Source organism: Barbus barbus, assembly GCF_936440315.1.
Source record: "Barbus barbus genome assembly, chromosome: 11".
Lineage (NCBI taxonomy): Eukaryota > Metazoa > Chordata > Actinopteri > Cypriniformes > Cyprinidae > Barbus > Barbus barbus.
Genome location: NC_136739.1, coordinates 19,723,976 through 19,747,876, shown reverse-complemented (window position 1 = coordinate 19,747,876; position 23,901 = coordinate 19,723,976). Strand labels below are relative to the sequence as shown.

General features: G+C 37.7%; 1 protein-coding gene across 1 annotated transcript in view; it reads left to right on the top strand.

Annotated features, from left to right (window-relative positions):
- Positions 1-23,901, top strand: part of LOC306877157 (mannosyl-oligosaccharide 1,2-alpha-mannosidase IB-like) — a 118,983-nt gene that overhangs the window by 75,675 nt on the left and 19,407 nt on the right. The window contains exons 5-6 of the mRNA XM_079428713.1: positions 17,384-17,502; positions 21,237-21,317. Coding sequence (XP_079284839.1) covers positions 17,384-17,502; positions 21,237-21,317 — 200 coding nt within the window. The remainder of the gene's footprint in view (positions 1-17,383; positions 17,503-21,236; positions 21,318-23,901) is intronic.

Here is a 23,901-nt window from a genome sequence, read left to right as displayed (position 1 = left end):
TCAGGTGTATGCGCTCAGAAAAAGCGCACGTCAGACCAGTGCATGAATGGAACATTTACTAAATAATTATTAAATAATGTACTTTTGCAATTGCGAATAAGTGCAATGTCCTGTCAGAGTAACTCTACCACTGTATGTCGTGTTGTACAGTATATAGAGATGGAGGCTCCAGAACAGTAATTGATAGAATGTGCACTGTAGCACGATACTACGATATTTCTTCAAAAGCAGATCGTGGAGAGATTTTTATCGTCCACGATCAAAAATCGTCATATCGCACACCCCTAGAATGACGTAGTTCTGTACAGGCCCCTCCCACGATAATTGATTGACAAGGCTGTCTTACCTTAGACCCGCCCTGAGAGAGCTGTCCGCCATTCTGTCGACTCCGGTGCAGGGGAATCTTTGCAAATCGTCTTTCCTAATAACGTGCTAGTTAGCCAGTTTCGCGGCTAAAGTAAACAGTACAGTACAGTACACCCCACGGAAGAGAGGAGCGTGGTCAGCAGAGCTCATTAGCATTTAAAGCAACATGGACTAGAATGGCTTGGTAAAAACAGAGCTAATTTTTGACATGGTTAAAAAAAAAAAAAAAAAAGTGTTTTTCACTCTACCATTGCGAAATTTTAACCAAAGTATGTTATGGAACTTCATTAAGACCCTAAAGAATCATATCAACTTGTGGATAATGGGCATTCAATGACCCCTTTAAATTAATAAGTTTTGGCTTACAACTTGAGGATTTGTTGTGGAGAGAAAGGAACTAAAATAGCCTAATTGTGTTTGTGATGTTTGTAAATATTTTGCTTTATTTATGGTATTTTAGCCTACATTATTTCTGAATGTAATTATAAAATGTGACGTACAGCCTACTAATTTAGGCTGTTTTTTCCTATACTCTATTGATGATCTATTGTCAGAAGTGTGGCAGTGGGTCATAACTGTAGTCATTAAGATTTACTCCATTAAAAGTTTCTTACCAGACAATAAAGAGGTGAAGATTTTTATTTTCCTAAGCGGTGAAGCTTTGTGTTTTCATTTCTTTCCACCACATGACGCCTGAATGAACTGAATAAGCTTAACCTCAGTATGAACCCTTCACACATTGAGCAGGAAGTTGTTATATCCTTTGCTGATGTGTGAAGAGAGAGAGCGAGAAGGCTGCATCTAGACGGTTTTAGCCTGGGCACAGCCCTCCAGACCCGCAGCTGGAGACGGGCCATTGTGTTCTCCGTCATCCCGACATCCAGTGTAGTTGCCATAGCAACGGCAGGGCTAGCTGAGGTCAGAATACGTATGCTGGCTGATAAGAGGCAGAGCATCCAGACTACGGAGTCTTTAATCAGCTCTCTGGTTAATCAATACCCACCAGCTTGCTGAGGACGCTCGGCATGAGTCTAATGCTCAGACCATTGTCCATAACTGGGTCATTTTTGTTCCTCATATCTGTTCCTAGGAATAAAAGGGCACAATGCATGATGAGCACTGCTATAAAATGAGAGCTCAGCGGTTCTCCCTGACTGGTTGAAAGGGACGGCGCTTAAGCCTTGTTCACACTTTTGATTTTGGTCGCTAGCAGGTGGCCCTGCCAGTTGATGCCCTAATGATGTTTTTTGGACAAAGAATCAGTTTTCTTGCTACAAAAATGTACCGTTTTGCGGGGTGAAGCATTTGCAAGTTCCTTCAGGATTCCATACAGATTTTTTCTGCACAAAAAGACTTTGTTAGTGATTGAGATGCCATTTGCAAAGAGCAAATATTACAGATGAAATCAATTTTTTTTTTGTAGAGCTAAGCTTAATTTGTTCACTATAGCAATATTACAGTTCAGAAAACCACAAATTTAGTATTAAGAGTTCTCCCAATAGTTCACCCAAAAATAAAAATTGTCATGATTTAGCCTCAAGCCATCGTATATATGGCTTTCTTCCTTCAGACGAATACAGTCGGAGTTGTATTAAAAAATGTTCTGGCTCTTCCAAGCTTTATAATGGCAGTAAATGAGGTTAAGATTTTGAACCCCAAGAAACTGAGTCCATCCATCATAAAAAAAAGTACTCCATACGGCTCCAGGGTTAAACAAAGGCCTTCTGAAACAAATCGATGCATTTTGTGTAAGAAAAATATATCTATGTTTAAAACTTTCGAAACTGTAATCTCTAGCTTCCAGTAACTGTCTTATGCACGCTCCAGTAGATGACGTAGGATGGTAGGCGTAGCATGAGTTCTGGGCAGAAGTGAGGAACGCGGAAGCGCAGAGGAGAGAGCAAAACAAAACACCGGTCAGGAATTAGAAGTACAAAATAAGGATTTGTACAGAAAAATGTCCTTTGCTGTAAACAAAACTTGGTTCTCGCGAGACTAGCATATTCTCACCTGAGTTTAAACTATGCCTACGTCATCCACTGAACGCCACTCTCTCGTGAATGTGCGTCGACACGACAGTTAGCAGAAGCTAGAGATTATGGTTTATAAAGTTTTAAATATGGATATTTTTCTTACACAAATGCAATGATTCACTCCAGAAGGCATTTATTAACCGCCTGGAGCTTTGTGGAGCACTTATGACGGATGGATGCAGTTTTTTGGGCTTCAAAATATCTATCTATCTATCTATCTTATCTATCTTATCTATCTTATCTATCTAATCTATATAAATAAATAATATTTATATATTATATAACTCCCATTGTATTCGTCTGAAAGAAGAAAGTCATATTCAGCTAGGATGGCTTGAATAAATGAGGTAATTTTCTTTTTTGGGTGAACAATCTATTTAATTTTTTTGTAGAAACGTTGTGTAAACTCAATACAATTGTGAGCTAAATTTTGTATAATGAATAGACCTTATTCATTTTGTGGAGGAGATGAGGAATGAAATCGAGAGGAGGGAAAACAGCTGTCTAAGGGAGTTTTGTCAAGACAAGGGATTGCAATGAGAGAATATGAGCTCAATCGGCTGGTGCTTTTGACTTCTCCATTCATTTTCAGTATTTATGACCTCATTTGCGTAATTCCCATCAGCCACCAGCCTCGCCGAAATCTCCAATTATATATGCATCTCGGTGCTGCCCAACAAATTCCGTTCCCTAGGTGGTTAATATTTCCTTAATGATGCGTGTGATTTTCTGTTTGACTGTGGAGAACATGGGGAAGTATACACAGCTTCTCAGCATGTCAGTTTAGTGCTCTTGGCATGTGTGTGTGGGTTTGGTCTAGAGACCCATCAGTACGTGACCTACTGTGTTGTTAATGATGTAATGAGTGGTGGGGATGAGGCCTGGGGCATATAGTCTTCTCCATGGTGACTTCATAAAACGACTGCAGAGGGGTGACCTCGGCTCAGGCAGGTGCCAAGCACCGCTAGCCTCTCCTGCAATGCAGAGACAAAGGAGTTTAACACTGGGGTGTAGGCTTTTGTCATCTGCGTGCTAAGTATGCCAGTTTTGTGCAGTGTGCTGAGGCAGAATGCATCCCAAGCACGTGCTAAATGCTGATGTGTGCGCAGTACTAGACAGTTAGTCATGCGTTTTTCCTCCAAATGTCTCACTTAGACACGTTTCTGCTAAAGCCTGTAATGTATTCATCCGTCTGTGTTCAAATGGCCTCTTTTTTTAGAGAACAATGCAGATGTAATTTTTATAGCTTAGGCTCATTTAGTCTTTGAAATGTGTGACTGTACTTGAAGAGAATTTTTATGTTCATTTTGTGGGGAGTTTTAGGTGTGCTGGTTTAACTTGTGTTTGTAGATTGTTGCAAGTCAATATTTAAGTAAAAAAAATCTAATCATACCAGAATGTATACAGTAGAGTAATATGAAATGCACAGATTGGTAAAAATACCCTTCTTGGCGATTTACTGACAAACACAATCAGTCTTAAGTGAATGTAAACAGCACAAACGATTGGATTTGTGTCAAAATATTGGATCTGTGAATTAGGCCTTACAGTGTAAATGCAACCTAGTAGATATGCTGTGTTATGTCATTAATATTAATCCAGTTAGAAGATTGACTTAAAAAACAACCACTTGCTCCTCTTGCCCAGGTAACTTCAGTAGCTTTAATAAGCAACCTAAAATCAAAAATGAACACAAACAACATTTCATTGATTAAATATAAATAAATGTATACACTGATTTTGCCTTTTAATACAGCTTCCAGCCTTCTTAGAATATATTCTTACAACTTTTCAATGCTCTACAGTGGAATGTCATTAATCAGAACATCTTCCAGATGAGTTTAAGAGATGCTAAAGGAGGGAATTTGCTTCTCTTCAAAACTATACATAATGTATTACATAATATTCAATTCCGGTGATTTGTGTGGCCAGGGCAGATACTGAAGTTCACGTTCGTGCTCCAGCTATCCAGATTTTATGATCACATTTTAGTATTGTTGTGTGCGGTTAATGTTTTAGTAATAACAGCTCTTTCTTGGATATTGGCTTTGTGAAGCTCTCTGTGGTCGGGTTCTTCAAGGTGAAAATTGAAGTTTGTAATCACTTTTGCTGCTGTAGTTCTGTGTTGTTTGGGCAAAATCTTGAGTGTTCAATGGTCTCTATCATTCTTTGTTTTCAGACACTTTTCTTCTTTGCTGATGCTTTGCTACACTTTGTGTACCCATAATCATAAGGACCGTTGTTCTTGAAACACCAAACAATTGGACTGTTATAGTTACAGACGCTCCTGCTATTTGCCCTTTTTGGAAATCTGACAGGTTCCCCCTTTTACTTGGCACTAGTACAGTACTAACCACAACTGAACAGTTTCTATACGAATATACTAACTGGATAATTTAGACAACCAAAAAAATTAATTAAAAAAAATCTATTAAATAATGTTTAAATAATAAGATGCATAAAGTTAAACAATGAAAAATATTGCATTCTTTCTTAGCAAAGGTCTAGACCTCAGCAAGTACACCGCTTCCTGCAAACACATTCAATAAGTTAGGTTGTGCCAGCTCTGCCATCTCTGAGTTTGAGGTGATGGATTCTTTGAGAACAGAACTCACCATGCATAAATTAGTATGCGCAAAATGTAGGGCTGTTTGTGTCACACGCGAGGCGTAGTGCCATAAATCATGTGAATACATGTGTATAGCCTACACATCTTGTGTGACTTCATCGCTGCATTTAAAAAAAAAATTAAAAAAAATAAAAAACGCTGTCTGCGACTTCAAGGAGATTCATAGTCCTCTCCACAGCTTTTAGGGCAAGCATGCAGTATGAATGAGTCTTGACGGTCGCCTAGATTAGTAGCATCGATTATCTAGATGTCAGGGCACCCTAATTTGACAGGGCCTTTTGTTTAGTCGATGTTCAGGCAACCTACCGATGATTTGTTTTTGAAAATCTGTACTTTTGCACATCCATATCATGCAGAAGGGAAGCCCACAGCACCGTTCTGAAGGGACTTATTTATTGTTCTGTTTCGTGCTACGAGTTAGCATATTTCCAGCTGGCACAGAAAGAAATGCTGCAAACACTCCCGACTGACTGATTCCAGCTCAATTCCTGCTGCTTTTCCCGCTTTAGCAGGGTTCTGCTGGGATTAAATTTAACAGATGAGAAGATGACAAGCGCAAGTGGGAAATCACACGAATTTGATTCTGTGCAGTCCACCAGGAATGCATGTAAGCCCTTGACATAATACAGAAGACCTAGAAACAAAAGACTAAGGAGTCAGAAAAGAAATGGAAGATGGAGTTAAACAGGAAGAAGAAGTGGAATGAAAGTCATTGCATAGCTAGCAGTGTTGGGCAAGCTGCTTACATTTACATTTATTCATTTAGCTGACGCTTTTATCCAAAGCGACTTACAATTGCTATAGGTCAGAGGTCGCACGCCTCTGGAGCAACTAGGGGGTTAAGTGTCTTGCTCAGGGACACATTGGTGTCTCACAGTGGATTCGAACCCGGGTCTCTCACACCAAAGGCATGTGTCTTATCCACTGCGCCATCACCACTGCTTATACCTTGACCGCAATTAATACAGAAAAGAGACACTTTTGAAAATATAGCAACACTTCAAGCTAAAATTTTATTTGTAATTTTATAATTTTGCCAGAAAAAGTTTTAGAATTGTATTATATGTTAATGTAAAAAATCTTATTTAATATAACTTTTGTTTGTTTGCTGGTTATTGTATTTGTTATACTTGTATTTTTTTTATATTGTTTTTGCCATGAAAATAGCCTAAGATGCTGACATGGCATTAAATAAAAAATATACTACTACTACTATTTGTAATTTTTTAAAATGTATTTTTTTTTTTGTTTGTTTGTTTGTTTTGTATTTTTGCCATATTTTACTTAATTGTACATCCCATTTGTCAGTCAGCAGTATTTGTTTGGCACATAAGCAATGTATAATTAAATTATTACTATTAAATTAGTTAAAAATGTACTAATAAATATTCATATTTAACTAATATTATATTATTGGTGAATTATATATATTATATTATATATATATATATATATATTTTATATAACGTTTAATATATTTTAAAAAAATCTATTAAAAATGGACATTTTCTCATGTGATTAATTGCTTGAAATAGTTGCTATTTACTGAAAAAGCTGCTCTGATTTGAAAATTGCTGAGCTGAAGTGTTGCGACTGAAAAATGTTAAGTTAATAGCATTGCAGTTTTTTTTTCTGTCTGTTACTTTCCTCCACCGATACCAACCCTGTCCATTAAAATGGTGCAAGAGTCTGTGTGTCTGAGAAACAGGGATCACTCCTCTCCCTCGGCATCACCACTACAGCCATTCATCAAAGTGATGTGACTCAGTAAATATTCATCAGCCACTTACAGTGACTGACAGCAAGCACAGCACACAGCAAACACCAAATTACAAACAGAGCGGAGATAGAGATTTGGTGAGAAAGGAGACGTGCTGATGGAAATAAGCTGTTGAAATGTCTGTGCAGTTATTCATTAAGAGATCATGAGAGACAGACACTAGTGTGCCCTTGAGAGCTGAATGTACGTGACTTGAGTGCTGATTGGTTATTTGGACCTGAGCACAGGTACGTGAGACTGTGATTGTATGTGTGTTAGTTACAGTGTGAAAAGACCACATGGCAGCAACAGGCCTTCAAACTTTCTCTCAAGTGCAGGTGTACTCTTAAGTTTAGATTGCAGAAAAATTAATTATTCCGTTGGTACAAGAAGTTTTTAAAGGTAACATCTTTTGGAGCCTAAAATTGCCTTTAGACGTGCAGCAAAATGTCTTGCATTGGGTGATATTTGGCTTTATTTTTCTGCTGTTTTTACGGTATCATTTATTTTGTTAACTTTATACTTTTAATTTAGACAATTTAAAGAGCTAAATTCACAAAATATCTGCTCATAGAGAAATGGTCTTGTAACACTTAGTTTTAGATTGTCATTAAATGCCATACCAAATTATCTTGACCTTAAAAGTACCATATCCTTAATTGTGGGTCCCAGTCCTGCAGGGTGGCTATTCTGACAGCTGTCTAGTAAAGAAACATGCAGACTGCTTTTGCCCAGCCACATCTGACTCCAGGCTTTAGACCGTTATCATTAGTGCAAGGACTTACTTGGGTTTGTGCAGCAGTATTTCAGTTTCACGTGTAAATTAGGACAGCAGGCTGGCCGTCAACTGGTAACTTAAAAGGGACAGTCTACACTGTCAGACAATCTTAGTTATGATGTATATCTTACAGTCTGACATAAAGACCATTGATGTTCTACTGTCTGCCTTTGCTTTTACCCAAGATGCCTCTTTGGGTTTTGAGTACAATCTAACAAGCAACAGTCAAGGACAGAAAAAAACAGTGTGCCCCCAACTTTATAAAAACCTGCACACCAGCTAATGGAGAGTCATGGTCTTTATTTCTGTTTTTCTGTAGATTTTGTTTTATTTTTATTCTTTATTTGCTCTGCTGCAGAGTCATTATTAGTACCTTTTTTCTATCGTTTTTTGTGTTCTTTTTGAAGAAATTTCAGAGCCTGATGAAATCGGTATAAATACGCGTTTAATACTGCAAAATACGCTCGATGTTACAGTCACTGCCCGTGCCGTCCAGAATAAAAGAGAGCATCCCTATATCGAGTGAAGAGATTTGTGGAAACTCTGGTTAATTATTGTGATCCAAAATTTGCCTCGCATTTCAGGATGAAAAGACGAAAAATTCAGGTGAAGGATAATCCACTTCTAACCTCCAAGACTGTGTTATGATCTATATGACCTTATTTTTATTGTGAGTATTAGGCTTATCATTATTGCTGATCACTGCTGTTGTGCTATGATATTGTAATATTTACCATTATATAATCAGAGGAGCATAGAAAAGTTTATGAAAGTGTCACTCCACAATACAATAGCAAAATATATAAATATGTATAGTATTTTTGTTACATTAATCAGTGTCTAGCACACCTTCCTAAGGAAAGGATATGGACCAGAAGACATTGCAATTACTACATGATATTTAGAGACTTAAAGAAGTTCCAGATCTATGTATCTCAAACCCCGTTGCACACCATTTCCAGGAAACATGTTGGGCACCGGTGTGAACCTGAACGTGCCCCAGGTGTATCCTTCGCTGCTACAGATAACCCACAATTCTTTGCGTCGCCAGAAACAACCATCGTTAATTTGAAAAATGTCGGCGCCGGCAGATTTACACACTCAACTTAAAGTGCCTCCAGTAAAAACGTATAAACTTTGTTCTTAATATCCTAATTAATTAAAATAAATTTCCATCATTTAAGTAGTGTGAGAGCGCAACAATGCTTTAAATGTGTTGGTCAACGTGATTTCCTGTTTCCTTCTCCGCCCGTCCTATGAAGGACGTCTCGTTTAATTGTAGGTTGAGGACACTTCGTATACGTTACGCATCCTACAAGAGGATTCGACCTCCGGAGGAAGCAGTCTTCTAAATGAGTCACAGCTACAGAAACCAATAGGATCTGGCTGCAGACATAGGGGCGAGTGGAGCTCCACTCGAGCGGAAATACATCACCTCCACTAGCAACGCGTCCGCCATGTTGGTCCGGGCAAACTTTTAAAACAGTTAAACTTTTTCACTTTTGTTAAAGCTTTCGTTTTGTAATATTTATTAATTGTTATATACACATGTATAAACGGTACTTTGCATATAATGTCACCTCTTTGTACATAATGTGGATATTTTCTGTACTTTTATCTTTGGTACTTTTACCTTGGCATTAATAATAATAATAATAATACATTTACATATTTAGCTGACGCTTTTATCCAAAGCGACTTACAATTGCTATATATGTCAGAGGTCGCACGCCTCTGGAGCAACTCTGGAGCAACTAGGGGGTTAAGTGTCTTGCTCAGGGACACATTGGTGTCTCTCAGTGGATTCGAACCCGGGTCTCTCACACCAAAGGCATGTGTCTTATCCACTGCGCCATCACCACCCCCTAATAAACTAAGCTTTTACGGTTTATGGCATGACAGCGCTGTCTTTATTATTTATGGCCCCAGAAATTTGCACTACAGACATAAAATCATAGCAGTAGGTTTAAAATACACATTTTGAGGTCCTCTGCCTTTTTGTTCATGTTTGTTTTTTAACTATACATATTTCAAGTATATATTGTTTTTTTTACCAATGTAACATTCCATACATTTTAGAAAGTAAACACTATGTTTAGCAGTGAACATTAAATGAAACATTGTATTTTAAGCTAAATAACAACATATACAAATCAAACAGTAAAATAATGACTAATTTCCACAATTTAACAGTTTTAATGGAGTAAAAAACAAAAAAAAAAACATCTTACACTATATTGAAAACACATGAACTGCAAGTAACCAAAATTGTTACAGTAAAGACACATTGCTCGCGCACTCTTTCACTCTTTGCCTGTACCAAGACCTCCATCGTCTGTAAAGCAATCCCAGCTACAGTAGCCAGGGTGGTCATCTGAGTAGTAAAACCCCAAAAGCACTCCCCGTTGTCCATTTTCCTGGTAGCCAGCCCCATAGTCTTTGTAAAGCTGACTGCACCTAGAGATGGTGTACGGCTTTCTGTACATTTGATAGTGTCTCTTTGAATATCTTTTCCAATTCACTACACCTGTTCAGAATCAAAACACCGTTATGACGTCACAATTCAGACAATAAATGAACATCTTTAACTGTCAAAAGTTTCATGTTGGAAATGGAAGAGAGTAAGATTACCCACAAAAAACAAGAGGGGGCAACCACACTTCTTGAACTCACTATCAAGCCAGCTGAAGTGTGCCTCCGATTGAAAATGCTCCTGGCTGAAAATGTTGTTAAATCTCTGGCATGTCAGACCCAGCCTGAGGATTGCAGAGCAGCCATCTTCTAGAACTACAAAGACAAGGATACTCTGCAGAATGTCATCTGGCAACTGTGGATATGAAACATGATTTACCCCTAATATACAGTAAACTCAAGCCATTTTCATCAACATTAAAGTGATTATTAACACATGCCTGCAAAATGTCAGCGGTCACTGCACCATCCTGTGAAACCCTTGCGATCTTCGCTGGGAGTGTAGTTACCTTCAAAAAGTCAAACAGATTGTTTAGGAAACAGCTGCGCATATATATACATACCAAAATATTACCAAAGTGCGGTCTCCTTTTCCTAGGGACATGAAAGAGAGGTGGCAGATTTCCTTCCCCCGTCTTCCTGCCTTCCTGTGTAAAATGTGCAAATCTTCGACCATGTCTGTAATTGACATCGACCAAATATGTTTATCATGCTTTCCCACTTTGATAGTAGTATCTATTAAATGTACTACTTTTCATTTCACAAACCGTACCCCTCAATCTCAAGGTTCTCCAGCAAAACCTTGCACCACCACCTCCTCAGATATGGCATGTCATCCTGAACATAAGAACAGTTGTAAGGTAATTCAAAACAATGAACATGAAACTTTGTTAACGCTAAGACTTTGCTTACAATGGTGAAATCAAATGCTGCCTCCATAGTTATGTACCAGGCATACTGTAAAAGCAGAAAGGCTGTTATTTTGCCATGTCTGTGTATGAGCAAAAATTCACAAAGATGAATGAAAATGAGGTGCTCAGTCATAGCGTTAATGGACATGGTGTGGACACAATGGATGTTGTGTGGACATCAATAAACATCCTGAAAATGAGCTTGGCAACTCACCATAACCATGAATACTCCACAGTCAATCCCAAAATGTTGTAGGGGTAGTCCCTGTTTGAAGAAAGAACACCCATTATGAAGAATTTACAATGATTGTCAACAATATACATGTTATTCTTGCATATTTTCATTGTACTGTAAATGAATATTACCTCAACATCCAAGCCTGACTGTTCTTCCCATGGCCCAACAGCCCTGATAAAAATCAAGACAGCGTTACGAGGAATATTTACAATTTAAATACAGAGTATGATTAAGCTGGGGAACACAAACAATGCAGAACATTCAGTGTTTGGTTGTATAATGTAGAATTCCATCGTGTTTATTCATCATTTTGAGCGTAGTTTCATCCAAGCCCTGTGCGTTCTGCTTGCACTGCACGTTACCACAGCGTCAGTTCGCCATTTTAGCGATGATAAAATAAAATTACCTGAGTTAAAGTTTGAAGAACTCACAGCGACGCCATTTTGAATTATTCAAGTGGAGGTGATGTATTTCCTGTTTCCACGGTCTGCACGGTCAATCAAAAAGCCTGTCTAATTAACTGAGCTTTACAGTTTTGTCTGTACCAAATTCTGTTTTCCATTATTTTCTGGATTCCATTTTAATGGTTCCGTTAAATTGTAATAATCAAAAGCATCTCCAATTAATTGATTTTATATTTAAAAAATATATTTTTCTTCTCAGAAATACTGCACATTTAAATTTTTCTCCTAAATCTGGTAAATAATATTTCTGGTAAATAGTCCTTGATTATAATTGTATTATTAGTAGACTAGAACACGTGGATATGGTATGTAGACACGTGGACTATAATACTGAACTTTGATTTCAGTGATTTGGACTATGAGATGGACACTTGCACTCTGTTGTACTTATGCTTTAAAAAAGAATTTCATAGACATTTGGATTTCATTTGGTTTAATAAAATATTCTTAAGTAAAATTGTTTATTTTTTTTGTGGGAAATTAATCTAGATTAATCAATCAATCGATAAATTAGTCGATAGATTAATCGAAATAAAAAGTTGTTAGTGGCAGCCCTAAACAAGTGTATCATGCTTTCCCCTAAAATACAAAAAATAAATGTTTCTTGTGCAGCAAATCAGCATATTTAAATGATTTCTGAAGGATCATGTGACACTAAAAACTGGAGTAATGGCTTCTGAAAATTCAGCTTTGCAATCACATTTTTAAATATATTAAAGTGAAAAAAAAAACCTGAGCAGAAGACAAAAAAAAAAAACATTGTTAAAAATCTTACTATATAATGTTTGTGAATGTGTGCATTGTCTGTAGTGCTAATAAGCTTCAGCATTTTACAGTATCAAAGCAGAATTCGTAATGTAACTGTAGACCATGAGCTGTTCATTAGCTTTAATGGTGACCGTGATACTTGATGAGGCAAACATGATTTCATTCCTTCACTAACACACTTAATTGGGGTGAGGACCTAAATATGATTTTCAGTGAACTTTTCCTTTAATATCAGTGCATGACATTTCACGGCTACGTCTTGGCAAACTGAGGCTGGTAGTATTAAGCAGTGTCATTTTAAAATCACAACTGAATATTAGAATGGGATTAATACAAGAGGAAAGAATCCTCAGGAAACCGTACAAATATGTCATTTTGTTTCATTTCCAATAAACCAGTCTTCAAAAGAATTCCTCAACCACATTAAATTCACAGTACACACACCCAGTATTGCGTTCTCTCAATATTTATACTGAATCTCGCTGCTACTTTTCCACTAGCCAAGCTCCGCAGAGCCAGTAGTTTCATTTGCAGAACCCACATTTTCAGTCACACTCCAGTGGGTTTGCAATCTGAGCCTGTACGGATAAGTAATGGCGAAGACTGTGTACGAAATAAAGGTAAATGCAGAAATGATGGAAAAACACAGCCAGATGCTTCCAGCATATGTACACGCCCCCAGACAACAGGCTGCTCGTGTCTGTGGACATGAGCTCAAGTGGGCTGGTCTAATTGATTGAAGGTGATCACTTCTGACAGTGCAGCGTTTTATCTGGACATAATATGCAGTATGTTTCATGTTCTGCTTCAGATGCTTTCTCCTTGTGCTGCTCAGATTTCTCGTGGAGGAAATGCAGAAATAAGTTTGTGACCTTAAAAAGTTCATCTAATATCCTGAGCGTTAACTGCACTGGAGCTTGAAATTAATGTTGGATTTTCATTTCAAGAGCATCAGCAAAGTTAAGTGTCTTGGGGAAAAGGCAACTTGTCCGTCTGATGTAGTCGGCAATACCTAACATGCGTGTCGTAATGTGATAAAGAAGCTCAGACACCAAAGGCATAGACAGAAAAGACGACAGGCTTTTAAGAAATCATAATTTTATGTCTAGAACTAATTCAAGTGAGCTTTAGAAACAACCAAGCAAATATTTAATCACTACAATGCCTATTACTTGGTAAAAATGTTGCAATAAATTGGAAAAAAACATTTAATATCACTCGTTCAGATGCCATTTTTATTCACGAACAAGATGTTGCACAAACACTGAATTCAGATGTGCCTTGTTACCTTTCTACCTCCGTGTACTCCCTTGAAAGCAGCAGTTTTCAGCAATAGTTTCATCATGCACTGATTCACCGGGAGTGTGATGACTTGACCCTGCAAAACGCTGAAACCTTGCATTTATGGTTACTTGTATCAGATGCATCTAAACAGTGTCTAATCACTGCGGCTGTCTTCACCAGCTAAACAATTGACTGTTATCTAGAGTTCAGCATTGCATTTGGCCTCATGACTCATTTGTAGAAATTGCACTAGAAATGTTTTTTATTTCTTTCTTTTTTTATGTGCTTGGTCTCAATGCACTTTATGGAGTACAAATTGGCCATCATAAAACATTCCTTGAGCGAGATGCTGCATGCAGAATAGAGCCACAAGGCAATTAGGTTTTATGGTGTGTAGTTCAAACCCGTGTAGTACGTGCCTTACAGATACTTAGGTTAAAATTGGAACTGTTTGATTTGTGGATTTTAATTGTAGGTCTTTCTGGAGGTCTGAACTCATTTGTACTGTTGTGACGTAATTGCTTGAAGCATAGATGCAATATAAAAGTGCTTTAAATAATCTGGTCAGGCAATGTTACAATCTTTAAATAGTTCTTTATAGTTTAGCCAGTTTATATTTTGGGATGTTTTTTGTTCCTTTCATTTAGCGACATGTTAAATTGATCAGAAGTGGTGGTAAAGATATTTATAATGTTACAAAAGACTTCTTCTGAACATTCTATTGGAAGTATATTGAAAATATCTACATTTTGCTATTATGTTAATATTTGTAATATTAATATTATTACAGAAAGATTTTTACATTCTCACCAAGGCTGCAAATAAATGCAATTTGTGCATAAATGCAAAATGCGCAATAACTTCTGAAAAATTGTGTGTATAAAAGAGAAAAATCTCTCACAATTATCTATATAGTCTAATGTCTCTTTTTCTTTACGGTGTCTTTTCTTTCTACTGTTCTCTCTCGCACACACTTAGCCTAGCCAGGGCAGTTTGTTGATGAGCACAGCCGATGTTGCAGTCAGGGTCCAGGGAGAATCAGAGGCAGCTGAAATGGTGAGCACTATTAAACTATTAGATATGGAGTGGGTTTGACTCTCTCCCCCACTCTATTTCCTTGATAAACCCCTGAGACAACACAGAAAGAGGGAGAAAGCCTTCTGACTCATGCCTTTGGCTTGGAGATGCAACAAAGTAAAGATCCTCCTCCTTTTTTTGTATATATAAGTACCCGCATTCACAAACACACACCTGCATTGAACTAAATAAACCTCTCAACCACTGAAAACCTCTCTGCTGTTTTTCTCTCAAGATGAGACGGGAGAATCTGAAAAAAACTGAATCCAAAGAATGAAATCATCACACCGGCTGCCACGTCTGCGTTCATATTAGAACAGCTCGCAATCTGTCGCCAAATGAAACTGGCATGGATGACACACAGTGAGGGAGCGTGGGATGGAGAGATGGCTTGTAGGAAGCAGAGAGAGAAGCTTGGACTGATTACCATTGGAATTCCCCAAGTAACTTTATTGAGTCCAATTTGATTTACACCAGAAAAGTCTGGCATCCAGAATGCCAGCCTTGTGTAAATGCCAATCAAGATTCATTGAGTATGATGAGGACTGATTTCAAGTCCAGGAGAAATGGAAAGGGTGGTTTTTACTCAAGATGGGCAGTATATTTATGGGAATGGAAATGAGGCAGTGAGGGATTGTTTTGTTTTGTTTTCAAAGTGAGGTCATAGATGAGATTCATCTTTAGTGATGGTGCCATAGTCAAATAGGAGAAATTCACTTTACAGATATATAAAAAACACTGAAAATGAAATGGAAAGGGTGATAAACAGGAAGGCAGTAAAGATATTAGTCTTAAATGACGTAAGAGGAAAGGGATTCAAGTCTTAAAGAAGGATGAAAAGCAAAAGTGTTTATGGTTCATGAAAGGCTGGGGCCATTTGGGGTGCCTCTGGACAAGCCGAAGCAGCAGTCTGAACAGATTAGAAGAGCTAAGAGTCTGAGGGCTGATGGGTATTTTTAGACTGATTTAGAGTTCCTGACAATAATGATGATGATAACACTGCGGTTCTACAGATTGAGAGAGCGAGAGAAATGCCACACATCATGTCTCAACAATTTTCCACTCTTGAGATTAGTTTTATTTGTGGGATAACAGGATTCTTGAAATATGAGCTGGAACTTTAAAAGGGCTGTTTAGTCGGCGCCGATAGCTTTGTGGACAGGGTGCCGACATACAGCACCGTTGCGCTACGGGCGTCCCGAGTTAAAATCTCAACTCGAGGACCTCTCCTGATCATACCCCTCTTTCTCTCTCTCCCACTTAGATTCCTGCCAGCTCTGATCCGTCTTATTATAATAAAGGCAAAAATGCCAAAAATAAATCTTTAAAAATATAAGTTGATTTGTGGAAAAATTAAATGTTAAACCGAAATACAAAATTATTGAATTAAAGAAAGTTTCAACATATTTGCGCTAGCTGCCCTCTGTGCATTCTGATTCATAGTAGTGATGTCAGAATCATTCATTTGAATCAGATCTTTCCAATGAATCAGTTCACAAATGATTCATTACTTGGGTTCAACTCACTGACTCTGTTCACTGATATTATCAGTATATAGCTTAAATCTTTTATCTCATATTTAACCTCATATTCATTCCTTCAATGTCCTCTGGAAATATAAACAGTTCACTACCATTCAGAAGTTTGGTTATCTCCAAGATCTCTTAAGATGTTTTATTAAAGGCTTTATTTATGTTTTGAAAGTGAAAGTGAAAGTGAAGTGACATTCAGCCAAGTATGGTGACCCATACTCGGAATTCGTGCTCTGCATTTAACCCATCCATCGTGCACACACACAGCAGTGAACACACACACACACACACCGTGAACACACACCCGGAGCAGTGGGCAGCCATTTATGCTGCGGCGCCCGGGGAGCAGTTGGGGGTTCGGTGCCTTGCTCAAGGGCACCTCAGTCGTGGTATTGAGGGTGGAGAGATCGCTGGACATTCACTCCCCCCACCTACAATTCCTGCCGGCCGGAGACTCGAACCCGCAACCTTCGGATTACAAGTCCGACTCTCTAACCATTAGGCCACGACTTCCCAAGATAGATTTTTTCATAGATATAGTAAAAAATAGTATGCTGTGAAATACTATTATAATTTAAAATAGATAATTATAAGAAGTATCTATTTCAATATATCTTGAAAGGTAATTTATTCCTATAGCGGAAAAGCTGAATTTGAAAATTTTAGTTTTAAAACCGCTTGTGCTGCTTAATATTTTTGTGAAAACAATATTTAAAAAAAAAAAAAATTTTCAGGATTGTTTTGATGAACAAAGCTCAAAATAACAGCAGTTATTTGAAGAAAAAGAAATGTAGAAGGTGTAAATATTTGGTAACATTATAAATGTTCAATTATGATCAATTGAATTGTTCCTTTCTGAATCAAATTAATTCCCTTCTTACTTGACCCCCAAACTTAGTGTTTTGTTTGGTCCGTTCTCCTCCTTGTGCTCTGCTCTCTAGCTTTACACTAATTCAGATTGATATTGCTTGCGTCAGACTGTCCCGATTATGTAACTTTAAGTTTGTTTACGTTTTAATTACTGTGGTGCATATGTATTCAGTAAATATTCATATCTACATCCTCTCTGCAGGTAATTCCCAGATGGGGGCCACTATAGTAGACGCCCTGGATACCCTTTACATAATGGGCCTCCACAGTGAGTTTAAGGATGGCCAGGAATGGATCGAGCAAAACTTGGATTTCAGTGTGGTAAGTGGCCAAGACTCGGACATGAACACACACACACGCTTACCAACAACACCTGACTTTGTCGGTTTGGCAAAGCGTGTCTGTTTTTGTTTGCAGACACAGTTATATCTCAGGACGCTGTTATTTCACAGTGGTAAGCTATATACTTTGGCATCCGGCTGACACAGCTGTATTAACAGTCATTCGACACCCCATAACCCCTCAAAGACTTCAGTCCTCAGTGTGTGTGGATCTTTCAAGTTTTGATCAGATTGTGGTGGCACTCCGTGGAAAACGTGTTGAGCTGATGTGACACATCACCGTATCCAGGAGACAAGGCTGGCGTCATGGAAACAATGTGAACTGCTCTGTCTCCGGAATTAGCCAGTGATGTTGAGGAAAAAATGGCAGACAAAAGAGACGTCAGAGAATGAAGCGGGGGCCGGCGAGTGGCCCCAGGGGCCCCGTGTCTCCTTCTTTCCTTCTCTGTCTGTATTCACATCCTGACCCATTAATGGGATTTCTCCAGTTTCTCTCCCTATCAGTTGTTTTTCCGGCCTCTCCTCCATCAGATATGGAGAACCTGTATGGTTCTCTTGGCTTTATCATCTGTTTGGTGTCTGCGTGCTGTGTGATTTTTATTTATTTTTTCTCCACCTTTCTTTGAGCAGTGGTGGACTCTCAGTGCCTGAAGTCTTCTCTGCGTGTTTAGTTAATCTTTTTGGCTTTTCCAGCAGTGACCTAATTTCTTCTCTCTCCCCCTCCTCACTGTTACTTTTGGACAAGTATATCTTAAAGCATGTGCACCCTGAAGGATGACTCACGCTTGAACCGTTGGGTCTGGCCGCTGAGGGCTCAGTATATCACAGCGGGATGGATGTGTTGGAAGAATTTTTGGAGGAGGGCAATAAACTACAAAGCATAAGCGAGGAAGGGAAGCGTGTGCAAAACCCTGTGTTTTCAGAAAAATATTACATAGCACAACTGTTTTCAACATTGAAGAATGTTTCTTGGACACCAAACTATCATATTAGAATGATTTCAGAATGATCATGTGACTGCTGAAAATTTAGCTTTGCCATAACAGGAATAAATTACATTTTAAAAGTGTACATAGCTGTTCAAAAGTTTGGGATCAGTAAGATTTTTAATGGAGTCTCTTAGGCTCATCAAGGCTGTATTTATGTGATCAAAATACAGAAAAAACAGTAATATTGTGAAATTTCAAATATTGGGTTCCTATTTTAATATCATTTATTTCTGCGAAGCAGCGCTGAATTTATCAGCCATTACTCCAGTCTTCAGTGTCACGTGATCCTTCAGAAATCATTCTTATAATGCTGATTTATTATCGGTGTTGAAACTGTTGTGCTGCTTCTGCTTTGCTTTCGAACATGTGATACTTTTTTATTTGATTCTTTGATGAATAAAAATTGAAAAAGAACAGCATTTATTCAAAATAGAATTTTTTTTCTAGCAATCTAAGTCTTTACTATCACTTTTTATCATTTAACACATCCTTAATGAAAAAAGTATTAATTTATTTAAAAAAAAGACCACTGACCACAAAACTTTGAGTAATAGTATATATTGTAACACAAAATTTCTATTTTGAATATTGTTCTTTTCATCTTCATTTATCAAAGAATCCTGAAAAAAGTATCACATGACCCCAAGAAATATTAAGTAGCACAACTGTTTCCAACATTTATTATAAATCAGCATATTAGAATGATTTCTGAAGGATCATGTGACACTGAAGAGGAGTAATGATGCTGAAAATTCCGCTTTGAAATTACAGGAATAAATTATATTTTAAAGTAGATTCAAATAGAAAACTGCTATTTTAAATTGCAATATTTCACAAAATTACAGTTTTTTTTCTATATTTATGATCAAATAAATGCAGCCTTGATGAGCATAAGAAACTCCTTTTAAAAACATAAAAAATCTTACTCATCCCAAAGTTTTGAACAGCACATATATAGCCACCATTTAAAATTGCACATTTTTCATATTACTGTTTTTACTGTATTTTTGATTAAATAAATGCGGCAAAATTTTTCTTTCAAAAAACATAAACTTATTGAGCCCTAACTTTTGAATGGTACTGCAGAACTTCGTTAACCAAGATTAATAAATACTTTAAAAGTTAATTGTTAATTATTGCATTATTTGTGAATTTATGAAATGTTTAGATTAATTACCTTATATTAAATTGGTGCCCATCATTTTATAATAAAACTAATTAGTTCACACCCCCCCCCCCCCAAAAAAAAACATAAAAAAACAAACAAACAAACAATCACTTACAGTCCTGACAGTTTCATCTGTTTTTGTCTATACAATGAAAATCAATGGAGTTCAAACCATCTGATTGGACCCCTGTTGACTTTCATTATATCTGCAGAAAGTTGCTGAGACATTTTAAAATGCCATCTTTATGTTCTACAAACGAAATGCACCTCTCTCTCTCTCTCTCTCTCTCTCTCTCGTGTTTCTGTTGATATGATGGATGAGACTGCCTGCCATCAGCATTAATCGCAGCTGTTAAACCAAAAACTGAATTAATGGACCTTGGTCAGGGAACGGTCATATCTGAATTAATCTGGTGCACGTTCACTTTTGTCAAAATGAATAGACGTGCTAAATGAATGCTAAGTGGAAGGGGTTGGTTAAAGCATGCTCTTGTCTTATCAAATTAGTGTAAAACCAAGTCGATATAAGATGCTTTAGCAGCGTTATATTTAGAACTGGAAAACCTGCTTATATTTCATAAGCGGTATACAAAAACAGGTGCTGTTTTTAGGTGCTGAGGATTATGGGATTGTGACAGGGCTAAAACAGGATTTCGGGAGCTTGTACAACCATACCATTGAACTTCAATGTGTTCTGTTTTTCGGCATTGGTTGAATTGGTTCCTTTGCTATACAAGACTTGTGTGTGTGTGTGTGTGTGTGTGTGTGTGTGTGTGTGTGTGTGTGTGTGTGATTAGCTGCTGTTTGCGGTGTGATTGTGCGAGTGGAAAACTGCTTCATGGTAATTTTCTCTAAATAAAGGTTGAAGCTGACAAGATGGATGTTGATGATACAAACACACACGCACACTGCTCCAGCATTCATTTCAGTCTCACTGAGGGATTATTGTATCAGCTTTGATGTAGATTTGAAGTTCATTTGGGAGCTTTGCATGGCTGTTATGTAGATATTTCATGCACATTAATAAAGCTGCTTAAATGTTTGTTTGAATTATATGCAGTTGTGTTCTGAAAGTAAAAATCACTTTCATTTTCTTCTGAATTTAACAGCACTTTTCTTCTTACAATGTTAAACTGATTATTATATACTTGAATATTTTGCAATAAACATCAAGTATATTGTATTTTGTAAATGTGTAGAGTCAGTAAAATATTTTTTTAACCAAGTGGATACTTCTATGGATGCGTTTATTCAATTTTGATTCCTTTGATTCCCTAGTTTCCTCAAAAATATTAAGCAATGAATCAATTAAGCAGAACAATTAACACTGGTAATAAGAAGAAATATGTCTTGTGCATCAAAGCAGCATATTAGAATGATTTCTGAAGGGCCATGTGACACTGAAGACTGGAGTAATTTTTTATCCCTTTTTTTAGGTGTTTATATAATTGAACTTCCTAAAAACAGGAAAAATGCTTAGGAAACCAAGGACCCTGAAAAAGTAGGCGATCACTGTTCTGCTCATATTCTTCCTCATTTTTCCCTCTGTTTCTACAGAATGCAGAAGTATCTGTCTTTGAGGTCAACATCCGCTTCATTGGAGGGCTTCTGGCTGCATACTACCTCTCTGGACAGGAGGTACGTTATCATTGCTTATTGACTTTTGCACGTTTGTGTGCATGTTTCTCCTCTGTCTGCGCTGTTCAGTGTCATAGTTATTTCAGATGGTGGAAGTTCGTGCAGGCCGCCATATAGACGAAGATCTGGACAGAGAGAGAGTTTATCTTAGGGCAGTGCTATTGGCTCAGAGAAATAAGAACAGCTTTTTCAAGGGAAATAAATGTCCCTCTCTCAAGCCCATGTTAATTAACGCTTCCCTTCTGTCTTATCTGCCCATGGACATTAATGGAGAAGGGTACAAATAGTCTCTCTCTCTTTTCCTTCATCACTGTGCAGCATATCTCTGCCACTGCATATCACAGTGTTCTCCTCCTTTTAGTCTGAAGGTGAAAATGCAAAGGAATTAAACTGCAGCCATGCGGCACGACCTCATCGCCGCTCCACACACTTCATTAGATGAGTTTAGATACTGGATGTGAAACTCGCCACACTTGCATACAAAGTCATCACACTCGTCTGTCCCCTGCCTGCCTGCCTCTCTGTCCCAAGTGACCTTTTTTCCTTCAGTACAGTGTTTTGACACGCCTGGGAGTCAGGCCTCGGTCCCCAGTACAGTCACACTGTGTTCATCTGAGTGTTTTCTGCATATGTGCTATCATAGACATACCATGCAGTACAGCATGGGGTGAATTTGAGGCAGAGTGTCTAATTTAGCAGTGCTTGTATTGCCAGTGGCAAACATGGAGAGAAGTGATTATATTAAATGAATTGTTCAAGGAATCATTAAATAACACCTGGATTAACTGTGCATTTATATCTTGTAATTACATCTAGTCGCCAAAAGGACTGTAGTATGCTATGGAGGGCTGTATCCAAAATGTGCCCAAATTTGAGCAACAACATACACAGAGATTTCCTTTGCAGAGATCAGAATCAAAGCAAGCATTGATGTTACAAGAGACACTGAAATGTTGGTATAGCTTAAATACAGAAGAGAAGAGACAGACAACACACGCAGCTTCAGGTTCAGACAGTTTCATTTAGCTCCCATGGAGTTAAAAACACACAGATGCTCAGCCATTTGCATCTGCACTCTGCATCAAAAATCTGAACACGCTGTTGCACCTCTAATAACTTTTAAGGCTTATTTTGCAGCGTTTGTATGAGCCTTTTGATGGATTGCATGAAGGAGCTGTAAAAACTGGTTACACTCGCTAAGTGAATAAATCGCGTTTATGCTGAACTCTTAAAAAGCAAAACCAAACGCTTTCCTTCGATCCACGAACGTGCGTCTCTCACTTAATGTATGCAATCTCACAGTCGAAAGTGTCTGTCGTAGGAAATCAACACATGCTGTTGTGAATAATTAAGAGAAGCCTCTTCTCATTGGATATCTACACGCAGTCTCGTGAATAATTATGAGACACCGACGCCGCATCACAAACTGTGACGCCAACAAAATGTAGATTTTAAACCCGCAAGACGAAAATAGCGCAAAAAAGCCTGCTTTTGACAAAAATTGTCTCCTATGATGTGCAACACCTCTGCTAAAATCTCAGTAGTAGTAGTTTGGTGTTTCATGACCCTTTAATTCTGTACAGCAGTCATTTATTTGTAAATATGTACAATATATCAGTACTATATTGTTTATTGGCAGATATTAGATCATTTTTATATGCATCATTATCAATCAATATTGTATATTTAATTATGCTGCTCGTTTCCCCTATTGTACATGTAGATCACATTTGCCTTCAGCTGTCGCTCACTTAAACTTAATCTTTAAAAGCACTAATAATTTTAAATAACACTGTTAAAAGTAATCTTGGGCAGTCTCAAAATAAATATTCAATTTTCATACTGTACTTTACAATGTTGTGATGCATAAATTCACTTGTAGAATTTAAAATGATTAATATTAGTTGATTAGTATTTAATTCTTAATTTAATAATTAGAAAAAACAGGCCATTTGTTAGTTATCGGTAACACACACACAAAATGATCTGGTGGTTATTATCACCCAGAATCACCTTTTACTTCAGACCCGTAATGCCTTACAGTAGTTTGAGTTATTTTATTATAAAGTTAGTTATGTTTTATAAAGATGTGCATACTCTTATTGTAGATACAGTAACTTCAGCGTTATGGGAACTGAAGCATCTTTCTCCATTGACGGCTATTCAAAAGCCTTCTCAAAAGCACTGAGATTTGAAATTGCTTTCTTCCAGGGGATCATGCAAACGCAAGCAGTTCCCATTGAGATGTATAGGGATTCTAATGAAAAACTTTCTCCAGGTATTATACTCTACAGCTCCTTGGTGTAGGCAGAGTTCTCTATATATGTCCCTAGATGCAGTGGAGGCAGCATGGAGCAGAGGGTAGAAGCACTGACTGAATGCAGTGTCATAGATTGAAAAGCCATGCCTCTTTAATTAGAGATTTTTGATCAGGCATGATGGAGTAATCCGCTGGGGGTGGAGGGAATGAAAGAGGGTCCAGAATAGAGAGGGTTGTGTACTGATGTGCGGCTGGTTTTTCTAGAGAAGAAGAGCATCTGATCTGAAGAAGACCGAGGACTCCATACTTTTATCAGCTCTGGAG